This window comes from Nematolebias whitei, chromosome 7 (assembly GCF_014905685.2).
Source record: "Nematolebias whitei isolate Nwh7 chromosome 7, NemWhi1, whole genome shotgun sequence".
NCBI lineage: Eukaryota > Metazoa > Chordata > Actinopteri > Cyprinodontiformes > Rivulidae > Nematolebias > Nematolebias whitei.
In genome coordinates, this window is record NC_056504.1 from 32329582 (window position 1) to 32350849 (window position 21268).

General features: G+C 38.8%; 3 protein-coding genes across 3 annotated transcripts in view; 2 read left to right on the plus strand and 1 right to left on the minus strand.

The window, feature by feature from the left end:
• akr7a3 (aldo-keto reductase family 7, member A3 (aflatoxin aldehyde reductase)) overlaps positions 1 to 530 on the plus strand; it is a 13922-nt gene extending 13392 nt beyond the window's left edge. The window contains exon 7 of the mRNA XM_037678771.1: positions 188 to 530. Within this exon, the coding sequence (XP_037534699.1) occupies positions 188 to 349 (162 nt within the window). The 3' untranslated portion in view covers positions 350 to 530. The remainder of the gene's footprint in view (positions 1 to 187) is intronic.
• Positions 531 to 574: 44 nt separating this feature from the next.
• mrto4 (MRT4 homolog, ribosome maturation factor) lies at positions 575 to 5923 on the minus strand. The gene is made up of 8 exons (XM_037678774.1): positions 5850 to 5923; positions 5589 to 5647; positions 5410 to 5513; positions 4227 to 4308; positions 4077 to 4144; positions 3848 to 3999; positions 1029 to 1105; positions 575 to 943 (listed from the first exon to the last, which is right to left on the minus strand). The coding sequence occupies exons 1-8, from the start codon at positions 5875 to 5877 to the stop codon at positions 803 to 805; spliced, it is 711 nt and encodes a 236-aa protein (XP_037534702.1). The 5' UTR covers positions 5878 to 5923; the 3' UTR covers positions 575 to 802.
• A 2075-nt stretch (positions 5924 to 7998) lies between these two features.
• iffo2b (intermediate filament family orphan 2b) overlaps positions 7999 to 21268 on the plus strand; it is a 28358-nt gene continuing 15088 nt past the window's right edge. The window contains exon 1 of the mRNA XM_037678767.1: positions 7999 to 8477. Within this exon, the coding sequence (XP_037534695.1) occupies positions 7999 to 8477 (479 nt within the window). The remainder of the gene's footprint in view (positions 8478 to 21268) is intronic.

The window sequence follows — 21268 nt, forward strand, 5'->3', positions numbered from 1 at the left end:
TATATATATATATATACATATATGCTGCAAAGGTTTGAGGCTGTTCCATTTAGTTGTAATCTGTATTTCACCACTAGATGTCGCTACATCTCAATGTGCTGTTAAATGTCATAACTCGTGTGCGCAGCTGTTTTTTCACTATAAATCTAAAGAGTTGACTGCTTATCCTCTGACACGCTGTGTCCAGGGTGATCTTGGAGATGGAGTCATCATTGGCATGTCAAACATGGAGCAACTTCAGCAAAACTTGGCTGCAGCCGATGAGGGCCCTCTGGATCAGAGGGTGGTCGATGCCTTCAAGGAGGCCTGGAATCTCGTAGTCCAAGAGTGTCCAAACTACTTCAGATGAAATCAAAAGATATTTTACAGACATCGGATACACTCAAGTTTTGTTTCCTTAAACTGTCTGAACTGTTTTGAAATTGCAGGTAATGTGAGATCAGCTGGAAATGTTTGTTCAGTGCCCAGAGATGACTTCTGTTGTGACTTGGCACTATATAAATAAACTGAATTGAGTAGATCTTTTTTTAATCCATGTATAAATGTAAAAAAATAAAGCATTTTCAAATAAAACTGTTTCATCATAATGTTTTTATAACATTTGAGAGTGTAGTTTGGATGTAAATGGTGGTGTTGAACACGAAGTTTGTATCATTAAACTGACAAAACGCAGGACACAGAACAAGATGCGTTTCTGAATAACTCCAATCCGACTACAAATTTCTAAATGGACAAGTTTGTATTAGATTATAAAAAGTTGCAGGTTTCAAAATAAAAGTCCCAACTGTTAAAAGCTGACGATTTATTCAACATCTTCCTCGTCATCTTCGTTATCCGGTGCAGGCTCTTCCTCACCGGTCACGTTCTCAAACTGGCCCGTTTCAGAGTCCCACACACATTTGATCAGCACTTTGAATTCTGCCATCTCAATGGCAAAGAGTTTCTGTGAACCAGAAAAATAAAAGCTGATATAATTTACATTAAGAAAGGGAAACTTCTCGTTTCCGGTTTTCAGTGGAAGAACTCACCAGGATCCGAGCCTGTTCAGGAGTTAGAACGTCGCCTTCTTTGCAGACTTCATAATCTTTCAGCAGCGTTATCACTCCTGTGAAAAAGGGTCAAAACTCATAAATTATTCAAATGATAAACCAGCTATGGCTGAATATAAATCTAGAAAAGTGAGATTCAGTCAAGACTAGGCCTGTAATGATAACAAATTTTGCTGGGCGGTTAATTGTCTCAGAAATTATTGCGATAAACAATAATATTGTTTGAAATTTAACAATAATTAGTAATTATTGTCAAATTTAAGAAGAAATGTCTTAGTTTGGAGTGTAGTACCTTTTATCGACCACTGGATGGCAGTATAAGATTGAACTGAAGGATGGATAGTGAGGGAGCAAGTAGCATGCCACTATGGGAAAGAGGCCCCTTGACATGGGCTGTCTCTCTTTGGTTCTCAAAATGGCGGACACTCTGTGTGATTTGAGCTCTTTAGCATAGCATTTGTCACACAAAGCTTTTAATAAAAAAAATCAGTAAACAAGTTCTCATTCTTTTTGCTGAGAAAAACAACTTTTTACACAAAGGCACAAGTTTCAACTGGGAATTTTAGAGCTTCGACAAGACGGAGGTTTTTTCCCCGAGGTCAGCCTGTTGGCTCATAGCTTAGCTGCTTTTAACGATCCAAAAACACAATTTTGGACAGTTAAAATGGATTTTAAAGAGAAAGGGAGGGATCAGTGAAGAGCACCAGATTTGAGCCTTTTGTCATCCAGTGTCTTCATAGAAAGAGACATGAAGAAACGATGAAGCCGATAAATGAAAATGAGGTTGAGAATTTTTATTTATCATGCGATTAATTTATTGTTTATTGCGACAGGCCTTGTCAAGACAAACTTATGCCAGTAAGTTACTCCTTTATAGAAGAGAGGGATTTATTAAACCTTGTTTTGAAGCAGCTAGCATGTATGACCAACAGTTCATGTTATTCAGAGCCAGCTAACCTGCAGGACAGCTCATTTAGAGAACACTTGTAATTTATGAATATTTAGTGATTTGGGGGAAAATGTTGCTCTGTTCTTGTCTTAGGTTTTATGGCAACAAAGTACTTTTTTTTTTGTTTTTAATCAAACAATTTTTAGACCCACTCTTTACCATAACCGCTAAAGGCAAGATGGCGCCAGTGTGTGACTGGCCGTCTGTCGCTCTTGGTTTGTTTTTTCCTGTTTTGTGCTTGTGTACAAATCGCCAGTCTCTCCTGAATCTTCGATACGTCATTGCCAATAGTACCTGGTGAATGCCATATCTCTGGCAAACAAAACTTTCATCCTGAGGAACTTTTTTAGTTCCCGTCATTTGGAATTCCTCTGCGTGACAGAGATCGAAGCTGGTGACTCCAGTGTTTTTGTGGAACTTTTACCACTCAGAAAAGTTTTTATCAGCTCCGCCAAATAGCAAAAGTGAAACCAATCCTAGCAAGACCTGACTTGGAGAAATTAATCCATGCTTTTATCACAGCTCGTCTTGACTACTGTAATGCGCTGTATGCAAGCATTAGCCAGACGTCTCTTGCTCGTCTGCAGCTTGTGCAGAACTCTGCTGCTCGCCTGTTAACTCAGGCTCGTAGGCGCGAGCATATTACTCCCATCCTGGCGTCCCTTCATTGGCTCCCTGTGCACTACAGAATTAATTTTAAGCTTTTGCTGTTTGTTTTTAAATGTCTGAACAACCTTGCCCCACCATATCTGTCTGAGCTGCTTCAGCCTTACTGTCCACCCCGATCCCTACGATCAGCTGATCAGCTGCTGCTGACAGTCCCTAAAACTAGGCTGAAGCTCAGAGGTGACAGCGTTTGCTGTTGTTGCTCCCAGGTTGTGGAACACTTTACCCTTGAGTGTGAGACAGGCCTCCTCTCTTCCTGTTTTTAAATCTCTTTTAAAGACACACTTTTATTCTTTGGCTTTTAACACGTGATCTTAACTTTTATGGCTTTTTTAATACACCTGCTGTGAAACTGGTATGTGAATGGTTTTTATGTTTCTTTGTCTTGTGCTTTGTATGTTTTTATTGTCTTGTTTGTTTTTATTGTTTTATTGTGCAGCACTTTGGCTACCCTTGTGGTTTTTAAAATGTGCTATATAAATAAAGTTGATTGATTGATTGATTACCGGACGGCTGTTCTTATCTAAGCTCCTCTCTGATTTTTTTTTTTTTTTTAAGTTTAAATGGTCTTGCTCCAACCCCGCCCCTCGCACAGTGATTGCTGGACATGGGCACCAGCGACCCCCGTGACCCAAAAATGGAATAAGCGGGTAAAGAAAATGGATGGATAGTCTTGCTCCATCCTACCTCTCTGAGCTCCTGGAGGTACCGAGGCCCAAACGGAGGCTCAGAGGGGACAGAGATTTTTCTGTAGCTGCTCCAAGACTGTGGAACGATCTCCCTCTTCCCATCAGATGAGCCCCTTCACTGTCCATTTTTAAAACTCTTAAAAATGTATTTTTACTCCCCGGCTTTTTGGCACAGCCTGAAATTTGCTCTGCAGTTTTTACTGATCTTAATATTTTAAACAACTGTTTTATTCTTTTATGTGTTTAAACTTTCTTGATTTTATGTGTACCGCACTTTGTTGCAGCTGTGGTTGCTTTAAAGGGTTTATAAATAAAGTATTATTATACCTTCATTGTGCTTCTTGAACATTTGTCATTTGCATTAACAGATAAAAACTGTGAATCTTGTAACCAGGCACCAAAGACAAGGTGAGAAAATATAACTTATGTTTCCAAGGGATTTTTGCATATTTTAAATACTGTATCAAATCAGCAGACCTGTGCTTTATTCCTACCTTTCTTTAGAGCGGTAGGAAGTCCCAGCTGCCTCAACTGAGGTTCCATTGAGTGAGGAAACTGTTCAAGAGGACCCTCATCCAGCGTTATGTTCATCTGGGCCTTGTTGCCTGCACGAGCATAATCCATCTCTTTGAAATGGTTGAAAAATCTGTGGGAGAAGCACAACACTTCATCAGCTGACGAACAAAATTTAGAGAATGACAATAACGGCATAACCCTACTTACTCTTGTACTTCATCTTTTGTTTTATTAGTGAAAAGCACTCCAACTTCTCCATGTAGATACTTGCTGACCTGATCACCAGAACCATGAAGATCTTAAATCTCTGCAGCACATTAGGAGGGGTGTTCTTGTAAGTTTGACGTCTCTTCTTACCTTGTGCAAATTATCTTTGTATTCATCTGTTTGACCTTTCCCCAAAGCAAGAATCATAACTTTGTTTTTGCCAAAGAAGAACCTGAAGCACAGAAACAAAATTAAGTCACTGTTTTAGCACATTAGATGTAGTAAAATGAAAATGTTACATTACCAGCACTTACATATTCACACCACAAATATTTTAGTAGGCAAGTTTGTAAACAGTGTTGGATAATAAGTCATTTTTAGTCAAAGACTGCATTCTTTAAAAATACTAAACGCATTAAGTCTCCTGAGTAGAAACCTACATTTTATATGGATCTTAACCAAAACAAATGTCTTGTCAGACTATTCCTTATGTGTCCTAAATTACCCTTTTAAGTCGCCACTGTTGGCTGGATCTTATTGGTTTTAATTAAGCACCTGATTGTGTATGTGCCAGGTAAATCCCGGTCTGTCCCAGTGACCTGTTATCTAAAATACTCTTGTGGTGTTACCTGCCATATGGCACTGTGACAATTACAGCAAATCCTTTCCACCTACAGCAATCATTTTACTCAAGCATTTTAGAAATAATGTTTGTAATGATTACTTTAAAAGTAAACTTGTGAATACATCAATAAACTCAAAAAGTCGTATTAAAACTAAAGGTGCCCACGATGTTTTAATGTGAACATCGCTCTGGAATGCTCATGGAGGTCTGGTGTGTCACATTATTCTTCTACTAACTCAAAACTTTATTTATAAAGCACATTTCAATTTGCATGCATAACTCAAAGTGCTTAACACACTGATAGAATTAGGCCTGTTCATAGAAATAAAATATAAAAATACCTTAACACAATATGAACTAAACTGTAATAAAATCAGAATAAAGACAGAGCATTAAGAGTACATGATTGAAAACATGGAACTAAATAACACATAGGCTAGTCTGAAAAATATATTTTAAAAATAAATTTTCAATTAACTCCTAGTGTCTCTCTTTTTTTACTTTTAAATGTTTGCATATATGTTGAAATTATTTCTGAATGTGCACGAGTATTTGTAAATTCACAAGTTTTTGTTAATTTTTCCAACACAGACTTAAAAAATATTTTTTGTTAAAAACTATGTTCAGTTTATGCATATTTATAATAAAAATAAGAACAGTTGTGTAATATGAGATTTCCATAAAATCAAATTGCAAAAGTGTTAATACCTGCTGTGCTTCCATGCTGTCCTAATGTCCTTAAGTTTGTTATTCCTCATATTTTCCACAGAAAATATAAACAAGTTTCTGTAGGTGTCCACACATTTCCGTAACTACAGAAGAAGTTAAACACAACAAATTAATAAGAACCTGAAATGTGTTGAGGCAGCACACCAGAAAACACCTACCTCTTCGATTAACTTCTGTTTTGATTCCAGTCCTTTCTTGGCAGTTTTAGTTAAGGAAACTGAAGGAAAAATCAGGAGATTTGTCACCTCAGCAGGTGTAAAACAGCAGATGGCAGTTTTAAGCTAATCTAACGTTAGCTTGTTACGTTTATCTTTTGTCGTATTTCTTCAACAAAAATATTATATAAACAAGAGACATTTAAAAACAAACCGATATTTTATGCTGTACATGACTCAATTTGAAACGTTAGTTTTTCTTACTTTTCTTGTCTCTCTTTGACTTCGGCATGGTTGCTAGCAGCAGGCGCACACGTGAAGGAAATAGGACCCTAAATGTTTCTGTTTGGTATAGCTGTCCCATTTGCGCCTGAATAAAATTAATAAAACCGTGGCCTTGATATTAACAAATACGTCTGTGCTTATACTATTTTGCTTAAGTGTTTAACTGTAAAATACAGTTAAAATTTCTTTATTAATTTTTTTAATTAATTTACATTCACTGACACAAAAGTTATGCACCCAGAAAAAAACAAACAAACAAACAAACAAACAAAAAACGGTACACCTGCAGACTTGCTCATCAATAAATAACACTTTGCTTACTTCACTGTGTTTATTAATGAATTTGTTTATGTGTACGTTCTCTTTTCGAATTGTTAAATTTTACAATTTATTTTATTAAGGCGATAGTATAAAACACTTCGACCCTACTGTGCCTTGTAAGCTTCCGTAGCAGCTTCTGCTAAACGCTGATCGGGAAAGAAAACAACTTTGTTTTTATTGTTTTCTACAGGAGAGCATACAAATGTTCAGGAAGCAGGAGTGTGATGTTTTTATCATCTCTGAAGCATCAACATGTGCCATTGCCACTTAAAGAATGGCTACCAAAGGATATAAATGGTGTCAACATCCAGGTGTCCCTTGTAATAGAGCCCTCGAGGTTAAATGAGATTATCATGTATAAATAAAGATAAAACAAAAACAAACATTATTAGTGTTATCAGGCAGTTGCGTGAGCTCCCAAAAGTCAGTCAAAACAGTAGTCAAGTCAACTTTATTTATAAGTCAAATTTAAAACAGCAGCTGCTACCAAAGTGCAACAATAACACGAATGAGAGTAAAATGGGAAAAAAAATAACACACACTAATGCTAATACTGAAAAAATAATTAAAAACATTAAATAAAAAACATAAAAACACAACAAAAAATACCAAATCAAGAAGGTCATCAGACACTAAACATCATTACCAGTACATGACAAGGTGATATGGGTGGCGCTGTGTGGCAGAGGTACAGGTGTCACCATGCTTACTGTTTAAACGGGTTGATGGTACAACATTTTGATCCTATGGGTGTTTAAAGTGCTCTATAAATAAAGCTGGTATGGTATGAGAGACCCACATATAGGCCTACATGTGGTGAAGGTTCTGATCCACCCAAATGGGATTATTGTTTTATAGGATAGGACAGCACGCATGACAAACCTCAAGACTGGATAATTTACAACATCCCACAGTTCTTGTGACGATATTAATAAAGTAATTCAGTTCAAGTTGACATGTTTTGAATATATTGCCGCTGTTTCAGACGTTCTTTGTTCTTCTTTTGTTTTGGGTCTAATTCCGAGGCAGAACGCAGATATAAACTGTATTTTTATTGTCGTTATTATTTTGCTGTTGAGCAGACATTTTCTTACATCTGTAACACATTTGACCATTTATACCAAATTAAATAAGTTTTGCATAACCCAAATCTAAACTGCCTTTATGCTAAAATAAGATGAATGAATTACTTTTTAACATTAACAGAACCAAATTGAATGGCATAAGCTGAGAGGGGAGAGGCCTGTGGGGGAGGATGTGGGAGGGGTTGATGGAAGGAATAGTGCCGAGTTTAGCACTTTGCAACATGATCCGAGAGGCCGGCTGCGGTGCTGCATCCTGCCTCTCCGCACATGGAGATCGGATAAAGACTTGACTAATCAGAGGTGGGTGATAAAGAGACAAGGTGGACGGACTTCCTGCTCATTCTGAACCTTCAGCAGCTTCAGCAGCTCCTGACCCAAACAGAGACATGAGGGTGCGGGGGAGCGCAGCAGCCGGAGCTTCTGCTTTTTATTGCGCTCTGCGTCAAAGCTCGAGATGAAGCCCTCCGTGCCTCTGACGGGACTTTTTGGGGTTGTTTTCCGCCGCAGGGGCCCATGTTAGCAGCAGTGATGGCCCCCCCATCCTCTGCCACTCAGGGGTTCTCAGCATCCGCATTGTGATGAGAAACGTGCAGTGGGAGGAGGTTTGAAGGAATATGCGAAGATAAAAATAAATAAATAAATAAAACAACAACAGGTCAAGTTGTTGCCTTCGGAGCAGTCAGAGCCATAGCTGGATTGTTGTTTTGTTGTTGTTTACAAACATGAGCTCGCTGTTTTTCTCCGACTCCCTGGCGGGGCCGGTCTGCAGCGGCGTCCCCACCGGGTCGGGCGCGGTGACCAGCGCTCTGCGTAACGACCTGGGCTCCAACATCCATGTGCTGAAAACACTCAACCTGCGCTTCCGCTGCTTCCTCGCCAAAGTCCACGAGCTGGAGAGGAGGAACAAGCTGCTGGAGAGCCAGCTGCAGCAAGCCCTGCAGCGGCCGCAGTGCCGGCACCCGTTCGGCCGGGAGGTGGCCGTGCAGACGGATGGACCCGAGTCCAGGCTGCCGGGCACCATCTGGAGCTTCACGCACGTCCGGAGGCAAGGGGAGCGCTTCGAGACCCTGCACGGGCCCGGGGTGACGTGGACGCACCCTGATGGAGTCGGGGTCCAGATTGACACCATCACCCCTGAAGTGAGAGCTCTGTACAACGTGCTGGCTAAGGTCAAGAGAGAGAGGGACGAATACAAGAGAAAGTAAGTAAAGATCACAAACTGGTCACTGGAGCTGGTTTCTCCCAGTCAGCCTCCTGACACCAGTTTATGGAAACAGTATAAATGAAGGAGCCCTGTTTCTTTTAATCTGTGGGCTGTAAACCCATCATCTCTTCCTGCAGCTGCACAGACTAAAAGTGCAGAATGTTTGGACCAACCTGCTTTTCTCATAATTCCGTCATAGCGATGAGAATGTGTTGGGCTCTAAGCATGTAAGAATTTGTTGAGCCTGTAAGTACTGTTGCGGTATATTTGGACAAATAATTTTGCAATCAAGACTTAATCTGCCCACTTCTTATTGATTTTTAAGGCAGCTGTAAAATGTTGCCCACCTAACGTAACTTACTGTGCCAAATTACAAAACCCAAATCATATCTGGGTATTATTGGAACTGAAACATATGCAGCACAAATCAAATGTTTTGATTCATTTTTCTATTATTATCATAAGGATATATTTGGGCATGCATGTCCTGTGGCATCCATCATTGCTGCAGGGCCTCTATTTCCCACAGCCTTGCATTTAGCTCTGAATGACCGGCTTTCTAAACTCAGCCATGATTCAGCCACCCACATGGCTCCAAGTCTGTTTTAAGTTAGACTGGGTTGACTCTTAATCCAGTGGCCGTCACAACATCTGCTATAGTGTGACAATTAAATTATAAAAGGGGCTCAAATTAAATCCAAATGTGTCTGCTGTCTGAAATCAAGTTTAAAACAACCCCCTAGATTTTATTCCTCATTATAACAGACGCTTAACTGACTCATTTAGTTGTGATCTGTCAGTAAAGCAAGACTCTCCTAATATAAAATCATATTAAATTTAGAAACATAAATTCAGAAGGTTGATTTGTTTGACTTCTCTGAAGGTTTGTTAAATTAATGGTTTTAAACATTTTTAAATCCCCTTTTTCTGGTGCTGCCTTTATCTGATACTCTTTATTTTATGCACATCAGTTCATTAGGTGAAGTTCTATCTAGATTTTTTTGTGACTTTTTTTTTTCAATGCTCATCCCCTGAAGAGGTGACGGACATCTCAGTCTGTTATACTTGAAGGGTGAGGGTGTTTAATTGGACCGAAGTGAGAAGTTTTCTCTCACGCCTCTGAGGAAATTCCTTTGCATGTGTCAGTTCCTACAGACTGCTTTCCTCCTGAATCATGTGAGATGTGTTTCCTTGAGAACTGCAGCATCCCAGGCTTATCTACGTCACTTCTGGCCTGGTTTGTCTGACCATAGTGGGAGACGTTCCAAGAAACGCCGGCTTCTGTTCGCCGTCATGACTCTAGCAGAAAGGAATGTTTGTCAGGCCTCCGTCTGCATGGTTAGGTCGGAGATGACGACCACTGACTCAGTCACCATGTGTGTGCCTTCCCACTGTTCTGGGAAACTGAATTTTCTGTCCGGTCCTCCTCTTGTGACCCCAACACTTCATTATTTTGTGCATTTCTCTTACAGAAGATGACTGACTGCAGCCGAATGAAATCCAAAATCTGGATCTCATTTGCTAAAATATATATTTTTTTAGATGCCTCACTTAACTAAAGGGTATATTGCCTCCAAACAACCTTAATAGATGCTGTCTAATGGTTTCTGTTAACATTTTGTTCACATTTCTTTCATTATTGTGACAAATACCATAAATTATTTTTTTAAATAGCTTGTTTATCTGAAAAAGTGAGGAACAAGACACATCCCTCACCTCTCCTCATTGGTCAGTAATCATGGTAACCCCCCCCCCCCCCCACACACACACACACACACACTAAGCTCAGTAATTCCATCAGAGTTCACTGCACGGTGGTTTCCTTTCTCTCGTCCAGCTCAAATCCTCTTTACTACAGTCACGTTTCAGCATTCAGTCCTTGTCCTGTTGTGCCGTTTCTTTTCTTCGCTCTTTGTTTTCAGCCATTCCTTCACTCCACCCGTCTCCAGCCACCCCCCCCCCCCCCACACACACACACACCACCACCTTTCTATGTCACATGCAGGCAGCTTTGAAAGGCATCCTTGCTGCTCAAACAGTCCACCCCCCTCAGCGCTTCCACACAGTCCTGCTGATTTATTGAAGTACTACGAGTGCGCGCACACACAGGGTATGATGTATACGTATGACATATACACACATATTTATTTTCTGTCATTTTACTCAGTCTGATTAAAGCACAGCCTTTCTAAACCTGAAGAGGGGAAGTGTAATTTGCAACAAAGATGCTTAGGAAGCTGAATTTTCAAGTTAGCGGAGAGGCTGCGTTATTAAAAAGAGCTGCCAGGGGACAGTACAGATAAGAGAAAAAAGTGCAAGATTTGCAGATATCCAAGTTGAAAAAAGTTCAATAACTTCTTGAAATGAAAATATACAGTACCTGTCATCAAACTGACATGATCCAGTGTGAACACTGATAAACTATCCAAATTTATGTTGTTCGGAATATTCAAGCTCATTTGCATCACAATGTCATCAGCGCTGAGCATTTATTTTGGTAACATTTATGGTCTGAAAAACAAAAGGCTTATTTGAATTAGTAAAATTTATATAACGTCTTAGGATGCACCTGCCACTCACTCCAGTCCCAGAGACCTGGATTAATAAAAGTTTCTATGTCAGAAAATATGACTGTTGTTGTCGTGTACGAGCAGCAGAAACACAACATAAATTTGTCCTGTTTCACCTACAAACAGGCCCTAATTTTTAACCTGAGACAACCTCTGTTTCTTGTTGTTTTTCGCATTAGGTTTAAATGACGTTCTTCACCCCCCCGTCTCTAAACTTCTGTCTTTGTTCAAAATATGAACCTTTAGGTTCTCAGAAGAGTGCTCCTTATCCTTGAGAAGTAGGTTGACGCCACTCCGCTCAGTTTGGGTTCTGGTGATTTTAGCTTTTCTCGCTGACTTGACAAAAAGCTCATTTAGTATATCCACATGTTTGGAGAGTTTTTCTGATGTTTTTATTCTTTTTCCTTTTCTTCTGGGACAGACGATGTTCGAATGACAGAAAGTTTTTGCTAAAGCTCCTCAAATGGAACGTGAAACATCTTCAAATTCAGAATATCAGTGCAGTTTAAAAAAAAAAAAAAATTATGTTTTTGGTTTTGTCAAGTCCTGGTTTGCATATCTTTTGAAGTTGGCATTTAAAATATATTTAAATTGTTATCTTTTCCCCTTGTTGTTTTGTATAATTTTCTTTCTCAGAGCTCATAACTTACAGTTTCATCTTAAAGAGTTGTTCCGATATGTGGCACAAGTCATACAAAATAGAAATACACTTTTCTGTGTAGTTTAATTTTGAATCCCTAAATGTGTTAAGACCCTTTAAAATAAATTCCCAAAAAACATCTAAGTTGCATTTTCTAAAACAGAACACAGAACAGTATGTTCAGCTACAGTATGTGTTTATAGATTTTGAAACATTCTTTAATTCGATTTTAAGAATTTTATTCACATATTTACACCTAATCTATTTGTGTTTTCACTTTCTGAACAGTGTTATACTCACTGCTTTCCACTGGATGACTATTTGATTGTGGCACTTAGTCAGCGTTTTAAAATCATTTTGCTAATCAAATAAACATAAAGTTATAATACAGAGCTATTCAAGCAGAATTTTCATAAATCTAACAATGAGCCTATTTGCATGTCCACTTATTGCCACAGTGTCTTGAATGTGACCAAACATATCTGACAGCTGATAAGTCCCTGCAGGCTGAGACCAGATAACGCATCCTGCAGGCTGTCACAGTTGTCTTTATGTGACGTATATTTGTTTAGAATTTGCATGGTATGCTTTTTGCAGACAGCTTTACGTAGATAGCATCACTGACAGTCAAATGGTGCCTAAAACACATACATGTGATGATTATGTGTAAATACAGATAACTGTGCTTATACAAAATGTGCACTCGTTTGAATTTGCTCTAGTTTGCATGAAATTAAGCTGACTCTGGGTCAGCTGTTAAGGTCAGAAACAGGCACAGAGCAGAGTCAGTTAGTTTTAGAACTACTGTTTTGTTGCTTTATATGCCGTGACACACCAAAGAGAAGCTGCGTTTGGAAGCTGGAGGACCTCGTTGACTGCTCAACACAGAGTTTGCCGGAGAGACAGTGAACCATCACACTCTCTGAGCCTCCCGGGTCTGTTCTTCCTGCATAAATAATTCACATGCTGCTGAATTTAGTGTGTAGATCAATGCATTGGGATTTTAGTGAAGACAGTTTTTTTTTTGAGGCTGTGATCTTGGTTCCTGTGTTTTAATAGGGGTTAAAACAGAGTCTCTGCTTGGAGAGCAGGAAGTAAGCTTGTCATAATAGAAAGTTACAGCTAATTAAAAACGATCTTTAAAGCCACATCATGTGCTTCCTGATGAGTAGAAACACACTGCACTTCAACCTCTCTGTCTCTCTTTGTCTTTAGAGCTGGCCTGCATTTCTTATAATCCAGGAAGCCAATCCTTATGTTTATAGGTTTTCTCTAAGCCGTCACCTAGCACCGAGGCTCCCATATCCAGCCAGGCCCGCACCGCGTCCTCCTGGCACACAGACGCTGCTCTGACCGAAGGCCTCTTGAAGTGGAAGTCTTCTAGCTGCTGAATTATAGCGGCAGAGAGAAACAGAGCTCAGTTCACGGAGACAAGATTCATTGGAGGTTGTTTTTCTGCTCTTGTTTGTGGGCTGTGTAGCTCAGAGGATGTTTTGTGTATTCGGTCAAACTGTTGTTGTCATTATGATTCCACCGGTACAACAATGCACTCGTCTCTCACGAACATAAGCACGAACTTCCAATCAATTCTGAGGGAATCTCACATCCAGAAAAAATCTGTCAGTAATTCACAAAATTTGCCAAGAGAATTAGACATACCTTTCTTTTCAATGTATAAACTCGTTTAAACCTTAAACAGATTAAAAAAAAAATGCAGAAACATTGAGTCAATTGCTTCCGGCTCCTCGACAGATATTTGCATTAGCACACCTGAAGATGATGGACTGCAAGAATATTTTTAAGATATCACTGGCTCAGATCAATGAACGGTTTTGCACGAAAGAACTGAATTCTTATCATTTAATAAATTATCCGCTTAATCCTGTTGAACAAGAATGAAAACATAGGAGCTAATTTCTTGAGATTTTTTTCTCCGCTGTGGAGCCTCTGATAGAGTACAGTAAGAAAAACAGAACGTTTTGATGGATTGACCATAACACTATTGGTTCTGATCTCAGTTACTTTAAGGAGGGCAGTTGTGCAGAGACTTGCAACTATTGCATCTGCGATGAAAAATAAACGAAAGATAAATGCAGATTATAGCAGTTTTCTTTTCAGGTTTTTTGTGTCTTTAGTTTATTGAGTTTGTGTGTCTGGAGCTGCTGCTGTGCACCTGCGATTGATTATTCATGGGTATTGATAAAACTGAGCGCGGTGGAGCTCAACCATATTTAAACGTACAGGAATGCACCTGCCTTTAAAAAAGGAAAGAGCTTTTACTGGTTGGTGTCGGGGTCTAGTAATACCGTACTTTCCGCCGTACACGTCGCACCACCGTATAAGTCGCATCAGCCCAAATATGTCTATTAAAGCGGAAAAAAACATAAATACGTTGCTTCGCCATATTAGTCACATCTATTATGCATCACCACCAACAACCTGGAAACATGTGCCAAAAATCGATTGACTGTCAAATGGCAGCCGCGGGAGCATGCACGAGAGGACTTTAACAAGAATTTAACAAGATTAACACTTAAAAACAATTATTTGTCTGCTCTAAATTATAGTAAAGGTGTGTCTCAGTTGAACTTTTCCTTAATAATTGCACTTTAATGGTCGAATCAGCTGCATTGCGGTGAAATGCAGCTGATTTGATGTTTGCTCCAGGAGTTCCAGCGCGAGACGAATGTGTCCACTATGGCAAGCCAAGTGTCTCATTAATAGCTACTTTTACCTATTAATGAAACACTTGGTTTATCATATTACTCAAGCGCCCTCTAGTGGCTGAAAATGGTAGTGTTCAATATTTTCCATGTCAGAATGAATGAAATCGTCAGATCTCCACCAAAAATTGGGTTATAAATATGGGAGAAGCAAAACAAAACATAAGTAAGCCGCTTCGATGTATAAGTCGCAGGGCATGCTAATTTATGCAAAAAGGTGCAACTTATACAGCGAAAAGTACGGTATTTTATTTGTTAGTGGTCATTAGTTAAGTCTATATTTAGCTTTCCAAACATTTACTTCACCTATTAACTGAACAAATGTCTTTCCTTCTCATTCAGACCTGCTGACTATTAAAAGCTCCTGCACCTTTTCTAAAGGCCTGCAGACGCAGCACGCAGACTTAATAATTTCTGTTTTTCCAAAGGAAATGGTATTTAGGCTGCTGCTTCACAAAACCAACACAGTTAAATGTATGTTTTTGGGTGTAAAATGTTGCACATGCGCTGGAAAGGAAGATGTGTGTGAAAGGCTTTATAGCACTATTATATATGACTCAATACTTTACACGCTTGGCTCTAAAATACAGTCGACCAGACATGACTTGTAGCAACGTGTTTGCTAATCTTAATGAAACAAAAGATAAATAACTTTCTGTGACAGCAGTTTCATTAAAGATTTCACAACAATTGAAAGTATGCTAAATGTTAATTAGGAATTGTAAGCTTAAACGTTACTATTGTTATTTTTTTCATTGTTATTATTATAGGTTTATTTGAATTAGGAGCTGGAACCATATAAAAACTTATCGTGATTACTTAATATTTTGTATTTAATATCCACATATGGGTTTTTGTTTTTGGTATAATATAGTGATGTAAAAAATTAGGAGCCTTTACTCAAAAGTTTTGTTTTTATTAGTCAGCAAGGAAGTACAAGACCTGCAAAAACAAATACATTTATTTTATCCATCAGCAAGATTTTCATCTATTTCAGGTTTAGAATGACAAATATGAAAAAGGATAAGCAACAATAGTTTACATGGCATTTAAAACAAGAGCTGTTGTCTTGAAAAATAAGATCTGTTGACATGTCTGCATGTTTTATGACTGAAACGAGTGTGATGTTCGCTCATGTCATGCTCATTTGTGATGATTGTTTAAAGTGTATAAAATACTTTCTTCTCTTCTGGAGACCTCAACATCATCAAATGCTGGTGGTAAGAATGCCAAAAAAGTTGCCTACATGTTAAGAAGCATAATGTTCTGTTCAGTCCTTTCAAAATGATCCAAATTATTTTCTGAAACTGTCTCGTTGGCTTGATTTCCCACAAAGCGCCTTAACATTCAGTTGGGTACGCTCAATTAAATCATCAAGAAGCAGGTGTGTGTACCGAGAGGAACAAAATATTTTTGTATTGTGGTAATGTCTCATAGCTTCCTCATGTGTCACATAACCTCACTGCACACACCCTGACCAGTGAGGATCGGTTCCAGGTGTGAACATCTTCATCGTCAACGTTACTCCACCCCAATGTGGTCCAGGCATGCACGATTGTGGTGTGCGCTCCTATTCTTGTGCACACACACAAAGAAAAAAAAAATCACACAACTCTATAATATTTGTCAAGCAGAACATCCAGCACAAAGATAAGATGGTTAAAAACGCCCACTCAACCTCAGTGAAGTGTTTGTTTGACTGATCTTTGCAGCGCAATTAACCGTCTTTGTGCACGTTAAGTCAATACTCAGGAGCCTGGAGCTGTTATGACTGCTGTGACGTAGTGATGGCTAAAGGAAATCACTGTGAACATTACAACTTAACAGTCCATCAGTGGGGTTTGTTAAATTAGGGGTGGGGTTAGTTTGCAGTGTGGGATGTGGAAACTGCAAAGAAAACACATTTTCTGTCGCAGCGCTCAGTCTTGCACACTCATGCATGATTGAAACTCATAATGGAATATTTTTTATTAACACTCTTAGTCAGAAAACAGGCAGGAGTGGTGGTGCAGAGGTTAGAGAAGGTGGGCCGGTACCATGTACCATAAGGCTCCACTTATAGATGGCTATTATAGATACATTATTAATTCCTCTATAAACAATTTATAAATCATTAATAACTGCTTATTATGCATTAATTAAGGGTGACAAAGAGATAAAACTGATAATTTCTTGCCAAATAGTGAGACAAATCTGTTCACCTATGTATTTCATTTCAAGTTGTTATATTAAACATTTTAGACTAAGTTACTACCTTGTAGTAACCTTGTAATATTGTACTTTATCACTGCATTACAAGTATCTACAACTAATATTATATGCTAAATAGGTTTGCAAATGCTTGTTGTTCTTACAAGGTAGTAACTTAGTCTGAAATGTTTAATACAACAACTCTAGATGAAATATATAGGTGAACAGATTTGGATCACTATTTGGCAACAAACTGGTCAATTTTGTCTCTCTGTCACCTGTAATTAATGCATAATAAACACATTTTAATGCTTTATAAAGTGTTTATAAATGAATTACCTGGTAATGATGTATCTATAAACTATTTATTAGTCATCTATAAGGGTAGCCTGGGTAGCCTTATTGTAAAGTGGTACCGGTGGGCCTGTGATCAGAAGATCGCTGGTTCATCTCCTACCAACAACATCAAAATATGGGTGTGATTGGTGAAGCACCCACATTTGTCTCCACCCTCATTTCTCCCTTCTCTGGGCCCTTGAGCAAGGCCCTTAAGCCCCCTATCTACTCCCCTGGGCGCCCTAGACATCAGCTCTCTGCTCCACACAGAGGGCTGTGGTAGCTCGGTGATCTGTGGTTGCGTCAGGAAGGACATCCGGTGTAAAAATAATTGCCATGTCTTTGTGCGACTTAGTTCGCTGTGGCGACCCCTGAAGAAGGGAGCAGTCAAAAGACAAAAAAAAAACAAAAAAAAACTAACCTCTTAGTCAGAAAACAATCTAAGCAATGTCCAAAAAAGTTCAATCTGGTCCTCTGGACATTCAAAAAAACAAAAGCAAAACAAAGCAAAAAAATTCTAGAAACGTTTCGTCTCTCATCCAAGAGACTTCCTCAGTCTGAGGTGCTGTTTTCAGCTCAGTCTCTTAAATAGCACCTTCTTAGAGTGGATCAACCAGTTTGCTGCTGACAACCAAAACCAACTGATCACATGCTCAAGAAGGACCATCAGCCTAACAATGGGTCATTAGCACACTGATGGCTGTTTACTACTCACAGAGGGCTGAGTGATACTAGCAATCACAGCATTGTAAGAGGGGGACAGTTGAACCCGGAGGCCTCCACCCCTGTTTAACGATGGACGATTTCTTTTCACAAAGATGGCCTCCTTTACTCCTCTCTCAAACCATCGTTCCTCTCTGTCCAGGATGTGAACATCTTCATCCCTGAAAGAGTGACCGCTGGCCTGGAGATGAGTGTAGACCGCAGAGTCCTGGCCTGATGATGTTGATCTTCTGTGCTGGGCCATCCTTTTGGCCAGTGGCTGTTTAGTTTCCCCGATGTAAGACTGATCACAGCCCTCCTGACACTGAACAGCATACACAACATTGCTCTGTTTGTGCCGGGGGACTGGATCTTTGGGATGAACCAGTCTTTGCCGTAATGTATTTTGGGGTTTAAAAGCCACTGGGACGTTATGTGGATATCCTAACTGGGCCTTCCTGAAAGCAGAGAAGAAACCCAAACAGGACTCCAGTCAGCCATCAGGTGAAAAGGAGGAACCCAGACCCAGACCAGTGGTCATTCCGTATGTTGAGGGGGTATCAGAGAAACGGAGACGTTTATTTTCCAAACATAACGTCCCAGTGGCTTTTAAACCCCAAAATACATTACGGCAAAGACTGGTTCATCCCAAAGATCCAGTCCCCCGGCACAAACAGAGCAATGTTGTGTATGCTGTTCAGTGTCAGGAGGGCTGTGATCAGTCTTACATCGGGGAAACTAAACAGCCACTGGCCAAAAGGATGGCCCAGCACAGAAGATCAACATCATCAGGCCAGGACTCTGCGGTCTACACTCATCTCCAGGCCAGCGGTCACTCTTTCAAGGATGAAGATGTTCACATCCTGGACAGAGAGGAACGATGGTTTGAGAGAGGAGTAAAGGAGGCCATCTTTGTGAAAAGAAACCGTCCATCATTAAACAGGGGTGGAGGCCTCCGGGTTCAACTGTCCCCCTCTTACAATGCTGTGATTGCTAGTATCACTCAGCCCTCTGTGAATAGTAAACAGCCATCAGTGTGCTAATGATCCATTGTTAGGCTGATGGTCCTTCTTGAGCATGTGATCAGTTGGTTTTGGTTGTCAGCAGCAAACTGGTTGATCAACTCTGAGAAGGTGCTATTTAAGAGACTGAGCTGAAAACAGCACCTCAGACTGAGGAAGTCTCTTGGATGAGAGACGAAACGTTTCTAGAATTTTTTTGCTTTGTTTTGCTTTTGTTTTTTTGAATGTCCAGAGGACCAGATTGAACTTTTTTGGATTTTTCTACCTGGATTATTGAGCATGCATCAAGATAAATCTAAGCAATGGTTTTAATGACATACGTTTTTAAACAGTCAGTGAGTTTGGAGTCTCACGTTCAGTTGCCATTATGAATCTCCTGTTGACAGAAATGATTTGAAGTCTTTGCCAGTTCTTCCCACAAAATGTAACTGCCAGCTATCATAACTATAAAAATAATTACATTTGGGTGTTGTATTACTGATTGCGCCTTTGCGTGTCCCTACAGTTTGAAGAACCAGAGCATCAAGCATATTAGTTGGAAACTTCTAGTAATTACTTGAGAACAATGTGCTTGTCGCGTCTCTGAAATGGTTTGCAGCTAATCTACCCTCAGGGCAGAGAAAAGGGTTTAGAAATGGCTTTATAGGAGTTAAGCAATCATTTTTCTGCGCTGTGCAAACAAACAAACCTCACGCACCTCTTGTTATCCAGAGCCAGGATTGGGGGAGAGCGGTTATGAAGGGAGGATCTGTTGTACCAAATCCACAAATCAATGAAAACACAACATGGTTTCACCAGAAACTGGAAAGTAGCATCAATACTACAAATGTTTTTTAATTGCCAACTTGTTGTGTTGCACAGGGTTTATGGTGTAGTTTTGCTTGAATGTCATAACTCCTCCCGTGTGGAAATTTATAAAACATTTTTCCACCAAACTTGCAGCAGCTAATTCATAGATTACGTGAGGTTTAAAGCTGCTGTTGAATCCTGGAGATCCCCGAATAAAAACAAAGCTTACAGAAGATTAACCCATGTTGATGTGTTCTTATACTTACAACTCTCGTAATAAGACCCAAACATTCATCATTCACAAACCATGTGCTTGTATATGTACATTACAAAGCTTTAACATCTCTTATTTGACATTTGCACAGGGCTTCTGCAAGTTTCAGTGAGTAGACCTTTTAAAGACCATTATGATTTAAATTTAACACCAGCATAAGTGACCAAAAAAAAAAAGTAAAAAAAATAAATAAATCCAAGTAACAAGTGTTATAGTCAAGGTCAAAATACTACAACAAAAAAGTTTTCGGAGCAGAGAAACCTGATTTTTTTTTATTTTTTTTTTCAAGGAAGGCTGAATGTCCTTTAACAAATTCCTTCCAACTGGTTTGCTGCATGATGGGAGTTTTAGTTTTATTATAGTGTAATAAACATCAGACAGAACTAAAACACAGAACAAATGAATTCCAACAGTGCATTTAAAAAGTGTAAGGAAGAAGCAATGAATGAGCAAATGTTCCAATTTAAAATGTAACTACATGCATTTTAAGATCTAAAATATAATTTTTGGCATACTTAAGACTTTTTAAGGCCTAAATTTGAGACAAATAAATTTAGGACTTTTAAGACTTTGCAGAAACCTTAGTAGAATTATCGGCTGGTGGTGTTCATCATGAGTCACAGATAAAGCTGTCTCTTGTTACAGTACGTTCACTCTCCAATGTCTAAAGATCAGCTGAAGCTTCATTCTTTGAAAGAACACCATTTAGAACCGTGAGAACATTTTATTATATGCTACTTGCTTCTTTTTTTTACACATTGTTGACCAAACACCGTTGCCAACAATTCTAGTAAATTATTTATAGTCATATCTCTGTAACTTGAATATATTAAAACATAAATGTAAATTTAAATACATTTAAATATGTGGCTCTTGAATGTAAATTCATTTTATAGCACCATTTAAGAATTAAAAAAAAATGTGCAGAGACAGATAGAAGACAAGAATTTTCCTATGCAAATCCAGTTCACATGAATACATTTATAAAATTATGAATTTGAAAATAAATGTTCACTTTCATTTATGAATGTATTTTTTCAAACTGCATTGTGTATGTGTGTGTAAATGTGTATATGAGTATTAGTATGTAGTTGGAGGTGAATGTCTGGAAGTGAATTTACAACTCTAAAATTTACCATTAGAATAATATTAGATTACTTTCTGCATTATTTTACATGTGTATATATGTTTTTTTTTCTTTCTTCCTCATAAACTCATAAGACTCGGAAAACCGGATGAATGTAAAGTGTAACTATGGAGTATTGGAGAAAGGGTAGGATTAAATAAGTTTTACTTTTTCCTACCCCTTTTCAGACATGTTAAATGGGATTTATGTGTGTGCATGTATATGGGGTATGTATACATAGATAGGTGTGTGCACATTGGATATATACTGTATTTATTTTACAGATGTATTTATTTTGTGTGCGTTCAGTCAAAGCAGATGCATTTACTGATATAAATTTGTTTTACAAGGGGTTCTATATATTCAGACGGCTGTGTATGTATGTGTATATATATATATATATATATATACACACA

Coding starts and splice junctions, on each gene's coding strand:
- mrto4 (XM_037678774.1), bottom strand. CDS start 5,877: ATGCCGAAGTCAAAGAGAGACAAGAAAA. Junction 5,648..5,849: donor GTCAAAGAGAGACAAGAAAA/GTAAGAAAAACT, acceptor TTTTTCCTTCAG/TTTCCTTAACTAAAACTGCC. Junction 1,106..3,847: donor TCCTACCGCTCTAAAGAAAG/GTAGGAATAAAG, acceptor CCTTTTTCACAG/GAGTGATAACGCTGCTGAAA.